Genomic DNA, 15,081 nt, shown 5'->3' on the forward strand with positions numbered 1-15,081 from the left:
ATGCTCTAAAATAAACTCAAGAGCTTCCAATTTTCCACACACTGTCCAAAACCCTTCACTCACCCTGTTCTGACTTATTTTCAGCAGTCCATATTTCTTTTGGCCTGCTATATGTATGTTTAAAAAAAAAAAAAACAAAAAAACAACATAACAGCTGGCCATATGGGGCAGGATATTCATATTTACAAAATATACTTAAATGCGGCATTTGACAACTTTTTTTTCACTAGCCATTGGGCATGGCAATATTAGTTATTTACTAGCCCAACATTGAATATCACTAGCCATGGGAGTGGGGCTACTACCATAATCTAGAAGCCCTCAAAATAAGTCAACGTCTCTGAAAATTGGCTTAACTGAAACGTTTTCCAATGTGAGCCCTGACTGACGATACAGGTCAAGGCTGGGAATTAATTTTGTCGAATGGAAGCAATATTTCCTTTTTTAAATTTATCTGGTAATTATCTAGCTCTAGCCATTCTGCTTGAATTTCACTAACTCATACATGTACCTCAATGTATGTAAATGAACCTTTCCTGTCATGGACGGAGGAGCCGGCCTAGGCCGGCTCTTGTGCCCACGACAGGCGTGCGCTACAACAGCTTGTTCTGAATGTGCACTAAAACCCTATGACATGACATGAACCAAGTACATTTTTGTACTTAGTAAAACACTGTACAACTGTATAGAGAAAAAAAGGGGGGGGGGGGTAAATAATTATTACAATGCAATACATACACAAGGTACATACAATATTACTTTGGAGAAGAAAAAAAAGAAAAAAGAAAAAAAAAACATATTGGGAGTGGGCACCTCAAAATCATTATTTCCTAAAACATTAATTGAAGAAACAGCTGCATATTTTTTCTATGGAGGAGGGGGTGTAACATACAAAAAGGACACCAAGCAATTATCAGATCAACCATTGGGCTATTTCACATTCCAGCCAGTGCTCTACAACTGGTGAAACAAAGGCCATAGTATTTACTAACCTGTCTGTGGGATTGTGTACATATAAAAGATCCCTTGCTGCTAAGCAAAAAGAGTAGTCCATGAAGTGGCGACAACAGGTTTTGTCTCTCAATATCTGTGTGGTCCTTAACCTTCTGACTACTGCAGGCGAGATATCTCGCCCGACGTCACGCCAGCTGACATACTGTACACTGTATACAGTGCATTCTCCAATTCATATTTCCCCGCCGTTTTGCACACAACACTCACCGGAAACAATTTAGTAACAAGAAACAAGAGACAACTTAGCTTCCTGTATCTTTAAAATGAGATTTTTCACTGTAAAATGCTTGAAATTTTGAGTTCAAAAAGTGGTTTTCGCTTGACAACAATGGCAGCAAGTCAGTCATTTTCAGGGATCAATAGCTTGTTGTGACAGCTACTTTGATAATAAATTTAATCGTTTTACCAACAACGAAAACACCATATATTGGGATATGAATCGTAGTTCGTTTTTTTTTAATCTGGTCAGGAAGCCACTGTTATTGGAAATAATGGACATAAATATTGGACACAAATGCCCGTAAGTAAACGCGACTTTTTAGATTTTTAGCCTAATTTTGATCTAAAATAACATAAAAATTTGAAAAATACATGAAAATAATACTTACCGATTCAAATATGCACTTTATTTAATGTATTTATAAAACATTTAAGTGAACATATGTGAGTAAAAATTATAAACTTGTAACCACTCAACATTGTTTTTGTCAAAAATTAATCCAGTAGTCTAAAGGTCCAACGCTATATAACCATAATTTAATTAAATGTGTTGAATGTGTCATTAAATAAAAGATTTCCTTCATTCCTTTATCCGATCAAATAGTGCAATACATATATACATACATACATACATACATCCATCCTTTTTATGGATGCCTCAATAGCTCAGAGTGCATCATGGTTAGTCTCGCAATTTGCGGGAGATTCGGTGCCACAGGTTCGACTCCAAGCAACAGCATGGGACAATATGTTAGGCTAGAAAGGATTAATTATCCCCTGTGCCAGTGCGTTAATATCTATGTATGTAACAGTCAACCTTGACATAATAATGTTTAGGATGTCCTGCCAGTGACATAATAATGTTTAGAATGTCCTGCCAGTGACATAATAATGTTTAGAATGTCCTGCCAGTGACATAATAATGTTTAGAATGTCCTGCCAGTGACATAATATTTAGAATGTCCTGCCTGTGACATAATGTTTAGAATGTCCTGCCAGTGAGATAATGTTTAAGATGTCCTGCCAGTGACATAATGTTTAGAATGTCCTGCCAGTGACATAATAATGTTTAGAATGTCCTGCCAGTGACATAATAATGTTTAGAATGTCCTGCCAGTGACATAATGTTTAGAATGTCCTGCCAGTGACATAATGTTTAAGATGTCCTGCCAGTGACATAATAATGTTTAGAATGTCCTGCCAGTGAGATAATGTTTAAGATGTCCTGCCAGTGACATAATAATGTTTAGAATGTCCTGCCAGTGACATAATGTTTAGAATGTCCTGCCAGTGACATAATGTTTAAGATGTCCTGCCAGTGACATAATGTTTAAGATGTCCTGCCAGTGACATAATAATGTTTAGGATGTCCTGCCAGTGACATAATAATGTTTAGGATGTCCTGCCAGTGACATAATAATGTTTAGGATGTCCTGCCAGTGACATAATAATGTTTAGGATGTCCTGCCAGTGACATAATAATGTTTAGGATGTCCTGCCAGTGACAGTAATGTTTAGACCTGTCAGATATATAATATATGCAAAATATGTATGCCTTGCAGTGACATAATGTTCAACAATGTTTTGAGAGCTCTGTCAGATCTGTAAGCAAAAATACCCTGGCACTGACAAATTAATTTTTAGACTGTCAGATCTATGCAAAAATGCCTGCCAGTAACATAATGTTTATAACTGTCAGATCTAAGCAAAAATGTTGGAAAAATATAGGGTAGGTAGGTAGGAAAAACATTTTATTTTGGAAAATAATTTTATTTATGGATATTAAATAAAAGTGTTGACTACCGGTATCCAAAATAACCTCTGCATGTATAGAAATGCATTATGCAAACCAACAATACCATTCATCACAGTGTTTTCCCTAGAAATGAAGTAAGGCATGGTAAAGTGACGTTTTGGGGGCATATTCTATGTGCAGTTTCAAATATAAGGGCTTTTTTTTCCATTATACAATTTTCAAAAGGACAAAAACCGTATGGCCATTTTATTTTCTATATGTATTTCATAACTTAATTTAAAAAAAGGATATATGTAGTACTATCCACATAGGTGTGTTTAAAGGCTTCTTTTTACATGGGCAACTTATAAATTTATATAAGGCAAGGCATTTTGATTTTGAGGGCAACATGGTGCTAACCTATCTGTGGGAGAGTACATACAAAAGACCCTTGCTGTTTAATAATAGGCAGAAGGTTTACTCTCGTGCTAACACGTAACTTCTGTACTGGTCCAGGACAGACTTGGTTGAACCTTAATTGGATAGAAACCAGTAAATAAGTTATAACAATTTCTTTTAATGAAAACTGACAAGAAGGGTTCTATATTTATCTGTCCAACAATAACATTAAAAAAAAAAATTTTATGAATATTATCTTTCCTAGTGTATCTAAGAAATGGTAGACTTACTAATTTTATCATTTCCAATGTTAGTTTTATTCTGTATACATCCAGTATTAAAGTACACACTTAGTTTGAAGCAATCAATTGGTCCAATAAATAGAAATGCAGTACAAATGCTCAGGATGCTCAAACGAATGTTGAAAAGTAAAGTTTGTTTTATTTAACGACGCCACTAGAGCACACTGATTTTTATCTTTAATATCATCGGCTATTGGACGTCAAACACATGGTTATTCTGACACTGTTTTTAGCGGAAACCCGCGAAGTTCCCAGTGACCACTTACAAAAAATAACGAAACGCATCGAGATCTTACTGACATATTTAATCATTTGATTTGGCAGTAAACTCCATCAGTATCGGTACATTCCCTCCCCTAGTTTATCAGAAGGTCACTAAATTTCTACAAGGCCAGTTTGTCGCTGGAGTAAATAATTAAATATAGTTATTATTATTATTATTAATCGGAACACCTCGCTACGCTAGATGTAGAGTAAATCAGAAAAGATTGCATATATTTGTGAAAACAATTTTCCGACTCTTCGCCCGATATCTCACGAAAGTTACCAAACTTCAATTTGAAGGGAAGTAACTCCATCAATCAATTGTTAGAAGAAAACATTTCGTGGCTAAGGTCGCCAATGAAACTAAATTTGCGACAGTAAAATCACCGATATACGTCCGCAAATCGGAAAACACAGTAGGGTTATCCCCTAAATAACACCAAATTAGTGCTTGTGATAGTTTTGGAATGTATTCGTGGAAATCATTGTTATATTAAAAAAACCAATTTGGGATATATACAAAAAAAGTTTTAGGGTCGGCAGGTTCAAATCAGGGTCGGTCGGGATACGCCTAAGGTTTAGACCTGTCAGATCTAATATCTATAGATGCAAAAATGCCTGGCAGTGACATGACAATGTTTATAATGTCAGATATATGAAAAAAATGCCTGGCAGTGACATGACAATGTCTATAACATATGAAAAAATGCCTGGCAGTGAAATGACAATGTTTATAATGTCAGATACATGATAAAAAGGCCTGGCAGTGACATGACAATGTTTATAATGTCAGATATATGAAAAAATGTCTACCAGTCACTTAATTGTTACAAAAGTTTGTCAGATCTATGCAAAAATGCCTGGCAGTGCCATACATGTTTAGAACTGTCAGTTACATGCAAAAATGCCTGGCACTGACAAATTAATGTTTAGAACTGTCGGAAGGACTTTCCTTTGGCACAGTCACATATAAACGTTGTTATAAATATTTATAATAAATAGAATTAGGGTTAGTAACAGTGCCAGATTAAAGTCCTTCCGAACTGTCAGGTCAATGCAAAAATGCCTGGCAGTACCTTAAGGTTCAGACTTGTCAGATCTAGATGCAAAAATACCCGGCAATGACATAACAATGCTTATAAAGTTACAACGTTTGTTTTATTTAATGACACCACTAGAGCACATTGATTTTTTATCTTATCATTGGCTACTGGACGTCAAACATATGGTCATTCTGACACTGTTTTTTAGAAGAAACCCACTGTTGCCACATAGGCTACTCTTTTATGACAGGCAGCAAGGGATCTTTTATTTGCACTTCCCACAGGCAGGATAGCACAAACCAAGGCCTTTGTTGAACCAGTTATGGATCACTGGTCAGTGCAAGTGGTTTACACCTACCCATTGAGCCTTGTGGAGCATTCACTCAGGGTTTGGAGTTGGTATCTGGATTTAAAAATCCCATGCCTCAACTGGGATCCGAACCCAGTACCTACCAGCATGTAGACCGATGGTCTAACCACAACACCGGTCACAATGCTTATAATGTCAGACTCATATGTGTGCAAAAATGTCTGTTAGTGCCATAATGTTTAAAACCTCTCAGATATATGCAAAAATATATGGCAGTGACATAAAAATGCCTGCCAATGACATAATAATACTAACAACTGCCAGATCTATGCAAAAATGTCTGAGAGTGCCATAAATGTTTACAACTGTCAGATCTATGCATCACATTATTTCTTCCGACTTTTTACTTCCGACTTAACCCAATCTTCCCCTCCGTCGTAACAGCTATATACCTATTACAGGACCTCCTCGCTTGACGAGCGAAGATGCACACCGGCGAACGGGCTACGTTACCTGCATGACAGGAGGCATGTCTGGTCCTACACGTTCTCGGAAACGGGAAGATTGTCGCGCCATTCTTGGCTGTTCCGGAAACTGCGAACACGAATTCTAAGCGTAAGCACCGCCATAGAAATTGAGAATCGCGCCACTCGTAATAGCCGCTGTTGAGTTCACATCAGATCGTAGGTCTTTTATCCAACGAGGAGAAAGAAAAAGGAAAACACAATGCTCAAACGTAAATATGCACTCGTTGAAATATCTTGTCAACCTAGGTTCCGATCATCAGCAATTCACAATCTGGGTTCCGTTTGCCCATTCCATCCGTGGAACGAAAGGGGAATTATGCACTAATGGTATTTGGTGGAATTTACTCCATTCCACGTGCTGGGCAATCTCTAACTATAGCTCGTTGTTAGTTTAGAAAAAGAAAATAGTAACCGCGGTCTTAAAAACAATTATGTTGTTATGTTTATAGATATGGCCAATTTACCAAACTGGAAGCAATTCCATAACGCCCTTTCGGGTTTCAAATGGCGTAAAGAAGAGATGGAGACAACTGTTGGATGTTACGCGCATCGTGATTGGTTAGTTGAATGTCATCACTGATGGCAATGCATGCACCCAGATGCACTTACTCGAGCCATATGGCGCTGGCACGGCGCCGGTGCGTGGGCTAAAGATGCGTTCACAACAAATACATGTACATTCATGTAATCCGATAGCGTGTACGACTGAGCTGCCAACGGTCGTTGGATCTACCCTCTTGAGGGTCTCCCTCAAATGTAGGCCTACCAATGTTAAAAGACTAATATATATATATATATCTATATATACGAAAGGTCGTTTGTGTGTAGATATGGAAAGGCATACAGGCCTATTTAATCAGCACATTCTGAAGATACTTAGACCTGTTATACTCAAGGGCGTACCCAGAAATTGTTTTAGGGAGAGAACCAATGGCAATATACAAATCTCTATGTATGAATTATACAAAGAACACGATACATTTTTAAACAGTATTATAATGGGCACATTGACCAGTTCCTAAAAACGGCAAAAGTTTGTCATTCATGGAATAAAAAGTGTAGCTTAAACAATAATTGTTCCAAAAGTTGGCATTTGATTATTATTTTATTTTTTTAGAGGAATCCCCCCGACTGGTCCCCGACCTTTAACATTGGCATTTCTATCAAATTTGGTTTCTTCCCGAAATGAAGGCTTTCAAAATCTTTTATGGTAAATATTTGAAGCCAATGTCTGATGATAGGCCTATACCATATTATTGACATCTTTTAAGTTCCATACTTTTTAAAAACATAATGGTATATACATCTTCTAAGTATATAGAACTAATTGGCTATGCTCATGACCAAAGTTTGTTTTGTTTAATGACACCACTGGGGCACAATGATTAATTAACCATCGGCTATTGGATGTCAAACATTTGTTAATTCTGATATTTACTTAGTCATCAGAGGAAACGTCACATTTTTACATTAGTAGCAAGGGATCGTTTATATGCTCCATCCCACAGACAGGATAGCACATACCACGGCCTTTGACCAAGTTGTGTTGCACTGATTATAACGAGAAGAAAAAATCAGATAATGTTCATGACGAATGTTACTGGTGGGGCAGGATATGTTAAACTTTCGCGAACATCTGATATCACTGCGTCGCAGGATCGAACCACCTCGATGGATCCATTCAACTGATTGGTTTTTGTTTCTTTCCAGTCGGTAGTTTATGGCTTATTTCATCCGCGCCACTTGCTTTATTAGGTGCTAATATCTTAATGATGTCTTTTATTTCTCCAGTAGTCATTGGCAAGCTCTCAAAAGATTCCCTACAACGTTGTTCAAAAATCGAAAGTGCAATATCAGGGCTTCTTGAATTTTTATAAAATCCACTAGTCATGAAATCAGTGATTTTAAAAAATTTACTAACCACGATTAAAGGGACAGACCCTAGTTTCAACCCATGAAAATTAACACTAAGTTTAATTAATCTACAAACCTGTAACACATTTGGATAATGATACAATTCAGTGAAACATGAGTCTGTGACTTTGAAATGGTGAAATACCCTCTAAACATTTAGTAAAAGTCGACTCCGTGACTGTTACTTCTCAGACGCACGTGCTTTTTTAAAAATATGAGAAAGGCATTTTGTGATGTTAAAAACACCAGGATGACCACAAACACTTCGAATGTATGAAAATTGATAATCTAAATCATAAGATCTAAGCAAAGTATGATTTTAGTTGTCAAACACGGCTATAATAGTGAAAAATATGCCTTAGTGTTTAAAAACTAGGGTATGTTCCTTTAAAACTTCACTAGCCCTACTTTACTTTAAGTTAAATACATTTTTACTAAATAATAGTAATAATCAAATATGTCACACAATGAGCTTTAAAAACACTAACGTTGGGGTTGGGGCAGGATATTCATATTTACAAAATATACTTAACTGCAACATTTGACCCAAAAAATTCACTAGCCATCGGGCATGGCAACAGTAGTTATTTACCAGCCCAACATTGAATATTACTAGCCATGGAAGTAGAGCTACCATAATTTAGAAGCCCTGGCAATATTTGCATCATCAACTAATGCAATTGATAGAAAATATTTATTTAGCGTTTCTGCTTTTTCAAAATCTGTATATGTTACAGGCACATTTGACGTTGCATATTTAAGCCCCCCCCCCCCCCCCTCCCCCGGAGGGTACGGTCCAGAGCCCCGTTCCACGAAGTGATCTTAGCCATAAGATTACCTTAAACGCATAGCTACCCTATGCACTTAAGTTGATCTTAGGGCTAAGATCGCTTCGTGGAACGGGGCCCTGACTGGTTAATAACATGTAAGTTTAATGTCATGACTGGACTAGAGAATAATCAAACTAAAGCTCTGTGGCATCAGATTTAGGAAAAAAATTGTATTTTAGACAGTAGCTTGCGACTATTTGGTTGTCGACGATTCCCAAAGCATTAGGCCTACATAGAGTTTCCTCTAGCCTTCCCCTACATATCAATATCAATAAGGAGAAAGCTGGAGGTGACTCCAGCTAATGGAAGGAAGGAAGGAAATGTTTTATTTAACGACTCATTCAACACATTTTATTTACGGCTCATGGCCGTATCCTGATAAAAACCATAGGTGGGGGCACTACTTTTTATAAACAAATGAAACACTATACAAATTAAACCCTGAGATGTGTATGCTATTCCAAAGGGAACGAGCTCTACAGTGGGTGGGGTCATGTTCTCCGGGAAGTTTCGAAACAGAGATGCTCAGATTCGTCAGAAACGAGTTTTCAATGCATTTTATGCTAGTCTTAGACTACCAACTGCCAGCACAAAGTTGGGTCAACTCGACCGTTTCGTTGTAATTTCCCCGACTTATGACGGGTGCGCTCAGGTTAACAATTAATGGGTTATACGACGAGAATCGAGTTGTAAGAGCGCTCAGACTAGCAACTGGACAGTCGTAGAAGTTGTGATAGAAGAAAGTTGGCCAACATTAGTCGTGTATGGGGTCATTCAGTTAGTACGTAACGCTCGATGAGGTGGGTGGGTGCAGGTCCAAACGTTATATTTACATTACAGAGGGTGGGTGGGTGTACTGAACAGCGTTACTAACACATTTTAAACATTAAAACAATATTTCTCTTTTCAATTTGTCTTCTTTTTTCTTTCTTTTCCTCTCTTTTTTCTTCTTCATAAACTCTCTGTCACGGCGATAATCTTTAACGTAGGTAGTTATAGCTAAAAGGTAGTGTAGGAAATAGAATAAAAATGATTTTCGTCGATTATTTCTTTTATATTAAACTGACAAGTAAATATTTTGTAAATACCCATTCAATGATACTTTACCTAATTTAGCATTTACTTGTTTGGGCTTTCATTGATTTACAAGGTGGTGTTTACTCTTGAAATTAAACTAAGATGTCAGTAAACATGTGATTTGTGACCTTTATTGGAACTGACTATAACACATTTTGATCGATATGTGTCAATTCCATTTACTCTTAAACAAACTTTTAATTTAAAACTGCAAGTTAACTGATTATTTAAATTGCAGCATAAATTATTAATTATGACAAGCATATTTATTGAATATAAATTCAATATAAGTACATTAGAAATTTACACAATCTTGCAATAATTTAAAGGTGCTATATAATGCGATCTGTGATAAAGATTCTCCAATAAAAATGTATTTTCCATCAGTAATAAAATTATTTCCTATAATCATTTATGGGGCATATTGTTAAAGGTGTCTTCTTTATATGTTAAATCAAAATGTTATAAAAAACAATAATAAAAATAAAATAAATTATTTGCAATAGCTGTCAATGGGCAACATTGAGATAGCACCTTTAATACCGGTATAGACCTCGTAATGGTTCTTGACAGTTTTGCTCAAAAGTTACTTATAAATGACTGAAAATATTTAGTTTTGGAGAGGGATAGGGGCAAACCATCATCAGAAACAGTCCCACACATATTTTAACAGCAATGAAATCGACACATGTGGACCAAAATGTGTTATAGTCTGTTCCAATAAAGTGCACATAGCATCTGTTTACCGACATTTTTCTTTTAATTTCAAGAGTAAACACCACCATGTACATCAATGAACGCCCAAATAAGCAAATGTTAAATTAGGTAGACTATCATTAAATAGATATTTACAAAATATTTACGTGTCAGTTTAATATGTAAGAAATAATCGACGAAAATCATTTTTATTCTATTTCCGACAGTACTTTTATAGACGCATACACAATAACGGTTATAAACCTACTTGAAATGCATATCTATAGATCTATGTGACACCCATCGCATGACGTCGCATGGTGTGTGTGTGTGTGTGTGTGTGTGTGTGTGTGTGTATGTGTGTTTGTGTGTGTGTATGTGTGTATATATGTGTGTGTGCATGTGTGTCTGTGTGTGTATATATGTATGTATGTGAATGTGTGTGTCTATGTGTGTGTATGTGTGTGTCCAAGCAAAATTTATATATTTATTTTTTAGGGTGAGTACTGGGCGTGTATGATCTAGCGTTATACAGAGCGTTACAGGGAGAGAGAGGGTGTTTATTTTTTTGACAAAAATAGCGTTACATATTATGTGAACGGTCACAATACTGTGCATAATAAATTTCAATAACAAAAAAAAAAATCATAAAAAGGACATTTCAAACGGGAGCGAGTGTAACGAGACCTTTGTAACCCATCCTGGATACGCCAATGTCAGTAGAGCGCATGCTTGAAATATATTGGTCGTAGGATCGACCCCCCCCCCCCCCCCACACACACACACACACACACGGCGGACCAGTTGGGATTTCCCCAGTCTCATTTAGTGCTCTACAACTGTTATACCAAAAACCGGCCTCGGTGGTGTCGTGGTTAAGCCATCGGACATACGGCTGCGAGGTATATGGTTCGCAGCCCGTTATAGTCCCACCCAGAGTGAGTTTTAACGACTCAATGGGTAGGTGTAAGACCACTACGTGTACCCTGTTCTTTCTTTCACTAACAACTAACAACTGATCCACTGTCCTGGACAGACAGCCCAGATAGCTGAGGTGTGTTCCCAGGACAGCGTCCTTGAACCTTAATTTGATATAAGCACGAAAATAAGTTGAAATGAAATGTTATACCAAAGTGGCATGTGCTGTCTTGTCTGTGGGAACATGCATATAAATAATCCATTAATTGTTGTTAGTGAGGTGCGGATTCCGGCGGGGGAACAAGAGGCCCGATTCCCCCTTTTCTAGTTTTAGTAAAACAATATATTATATATATTACAGAATACACACACAAACAAATGCAAACTTATTTCTCCCACCTGTCAGAAACAACGGGGTTTAATTGCGCCTCATCTACGGGGATTCTACCAGAAGGCAAAACGGATATCGCGCCATACCCAAATATTTTGGCAGATTTTATTTTTTTAAGTTAACATTAATGAATCTTATCATTACTGTATGATTTTCTTAACCCTAACTCTAAACTTAACCCATTTTCTTTCTGAGGGAGGCCCCCATATCCCCTGTCAAATGCGGTTGCATTCATCACACACATTATTAATATTCAATTCCATAGCGCCATACCCCAAAAATGAAACGTGGCAGCTAGGTTTCTTCTGAAGTCAGAATAGCAAAATGTTTGACACCCAATAGCCGATGACTAATTAATAAATAGTGGTGTCGTTGTTAAATAAGTATATGTTGGCAATTTTTAGGGCAAAGGCCGATCGAATTTTACCTTTAAATTAAGGCAAAGTCCAAATGACCCACGGTGGCAACTAAGTCAAGTGACGCCCCATAGCCTATGGCATAGGCCCTACACCTATAAACCCAAGTTTATACTATTGACATCGTTTTATTCCTATTTTTTTTTTTTTTTTTTCATTAATTTAATGTATTTTGTTACATGCGGCCTTATTATTATTATTATTACTATTATTATTATTATTATGTCTACGGCCAACTCGGGCTTTGGCACGCCACGACACCAAGAGTTATCCCCCCTATATTGTTTCAGCGTATGATGGAAAAAAAAAAAAATAAGGGAGCACATAAATAGTAACTGCTAATAATAACTGCAACCAAAATCCATAACCCTATAATAAAAAGCATATAACACTATTAACGAATAATAATACTAGTATTTTTAAATATATAACCCGATCTTATCTGAAAAACGTGTTGATTTACATTCATATATATATTTAACAACCTCGTAAACATGGCTCGTTGGTCTAGGGGTATGATTCTCGCTTTGGGTGCGAGAGGCCCCGGGTTCGAATCCCGGACGAGCCCTATATTTTTTGTTTTTCTCATCTCATAATTAGTTTTTTTTGTTATAGATCTTTTTTTTCTTTAGCTGTTATAAATCTTTTTTTTTGTTTTCTTTTTTATTTATATTCTGTTGATTTTAGGTGGTAACCGACATGCAACCCAAAGAGTTCGTATGATATATATACTGTGTAATAAGATAAAATAGGTTTGATATTCACTGGTAATTGGTGACATCTAAACTGGTTGTATGGTGGAATTTAGTACAGTCAACAGAGTACTTACGTGAAAGGATTGAATCCAGTCAGTATACATTTGTTTTCTTTAATAAAGTTAAAATTGTTTCAGTCAATGACACCACTTGACCCCATTGCTTCATTTATTATCAGCTATTGGATGTCAAACATTTAGTAAATCTGAGTCTTTAATAGAGGGAACCTACTTTATTTTTCCATTAGCAGCAAGGTGTCTTTTATTTGCACTTTTACAAAGACAGAACAGCATATACCATGACCGTTGATATAGAAGTCTGGATGGGAAAAAAACCCAATCAGAGAATGGGTCCATTGAGGTGATTCGATCCTGCAACCATAGCACCCCAACTGAGCACTTTACCAGCTGAGCTAGATCTTGCCCTTGATCACCCATCATTCCAGCCGTTGCACCACGACTGGTATATCAAAGGCCGTGGTATGTACTACTCTGTCTGTGGAATGGTGCATATAAAAGATCCCTTGCTGCTAATCGAAGAGTAGCCTGTGAAGTGTTGACAGGTTTCCTCTGTCAATATTTGTGTGGTCTGTAACCATATGTCTGATGCCATATAACCATAAATAAAATGTGTTGAGTGCGTCGTTAAATAAAACATTCCTTCCTTTCTTCCTTTGATTACCCATCAATTCAAAGGGACCTTTATGTAGTAGCTGTCAAAACAACTACCGACTTCTTTTAACATGAAAGATGAAGCCCAAACAATATAATAAGAACACAACTGTGGTTTTTATGTGATGTGGACTTTTGCCAGACGCATTAATAAAAATACGCATTTTTTTTCACTCATGTACGGACACAAAAATATCATGACGCATTAATTTCATGATTTACAGTAATTATTTAGTAAACAAAAGGAGCATTTGTTTAATGACACAGACCAGTGGTAAAGCACTCACTTGATGCGTGGTCAGTTTGGGATCAATCTCCGTTAGTGGGCCCATTGGGCCATTTTCTTGTTCAAACCGGTGCACAATGACTGGTACTAGTATATCAAAGGCTGTGGTATGTACCATCTTGCCTGTGAGATGGTGCACATAAAATATCCCTTGCTATTAATGACACCTCAGCACATGGGGCAGAACAGACCAGTGGTAAAGCATTTTCCCCGATGATCTAGGGTCGATCCCAATTAGTGGGTCCATTGAGCAGTTTCTCATTCTAGCCTATGCTGCGTAACAGATGTAACAAAGGCCGTGGTATGTGTTATTCCATCTGTGGCATGCTGCATATAAAAGATCCCTTGCTGCTAATCGAAGTATAACCTGTCCAGGATGGACGAGTCAACACCTATGCACTGGCGTAGGAAGTGGGGGGAGGGGAGGGGGCATTAGCCCCCCACTTTTCAGATATTTTGATTTATATTTGCTTTAAAATAGTGTAAACGTTTGTAAATATAAAAGTGCCCCCCCCCCCCCCCCCCTTTGACACCTTCTACGCCACTGCTGTGCCCATGTCAGGTGAGCTACACAGCTTGCTCTGAATGTGCACATTGAGCTATATGGCCTGACCTGACCGAAGCTGGTGTATTCTGCCTGCCCCACTCCACAATCACACCTCTATGGACTCAATAAAAACAAAACAACCAATCACTGTGGACTGCCTTTATTTCCAAAAGACAAATATAATATACCCTTGCTATGTTATACATCCAAGTCTACTCTATCCTACTGGCACAAAACATCCGCTCATTCATCCTTCTGTCGATCATGCTCTCCTCCTTTTGCACACTCGTCCTTCCATACAATAAGATAAGCCCGACAAGGCCATTGGTAGTGCAGAGGTAGCGAAACAAGAACCCAGTTAGTCCGTCTCCAGATAACATTTCACGGGCCACAATTTTGTGATCAAGCATGCTGTTGGTCATATATAAACCAGGCTACAGATTTCCGAACCCATCTTCATATTACGATAATGCAGGGCTGGCTCTGGGTCAGCAGAAAATTTCGCCAAATTATCAATTTTATAGATACCCAGTTATTTTGTAACAAAACGTCAATTAATACATGAAATTCTTTTGCCAAATTAAAATAAATTTGCCAATTGGTTTTATAATTTGCAATCATCAAATTTGGCGAGTGTCTGGCCCTTGCTTATAAAATGTTTCGAGTCCAGACTCAATCTCTAATGATGTCACTTGCATACAATTTGTATGGCGTTGTCATGACATTAATGTCTCAGACTGTTACGAGTCTAGACTCCAAAAGTTTTA

The 15,081-nt window shown here is 37.3% G+C and overlaps 1 protein-coding gene and 1 non-coding gene across 2 annotated transcripts in view; one reads left to right on the forward strand and one right to left on the reverse strand.

Moving 5' to 3' along the window:
• Window positions 1-6,094, reverse strand: part of LOC121387576 (voltage-dependent L-type calcium channel subunit beta-1-like) — a 69,518-nt gene extending 63,424 nt beyond the window's left edge. The window contains exon 1 of the mRNA XM_041518735.1: window positions 5,800-6,094. Within this exon, the coding sequence (XP_041374669.1) occupies window positions 5,800-5,862 (63 nt within the window). The 5' untranslated portion in view covers window positions 5,863-6,094. The remainder of the gene's footprint in view (window positions 1-5,799) is intronic.
• A 6,457-nt stretch (window positions 6,095-12,551) lies between these two features.
• Trnap-ugg lies at window positions 12,552-12,623 on the forward strand. The gene has a single exon. It is a non-coding gene; the product is annotated as a tRNA-Pro (tRNA).
• Window positions 12,624-15,081: the final 2,458 nt, after the last annotated feature.

The sequence above is a fragment of the Gigantopelta aegis genome, chromosome 13 (assembly GCF_016097555.1).
Source record: "Gigantopelta aegis isolate Gae_Host chromosome 13, Gae_host_genome, whole genome shotgun sequence".
NCBI classification, from domain to species: domain Eukaryota; kingdom Metazoa; phylum Mollusca; class Gastropoda; order Neomphalida; family Peltospiridae; genus Gigantopelta; species Gigantopelta aegis.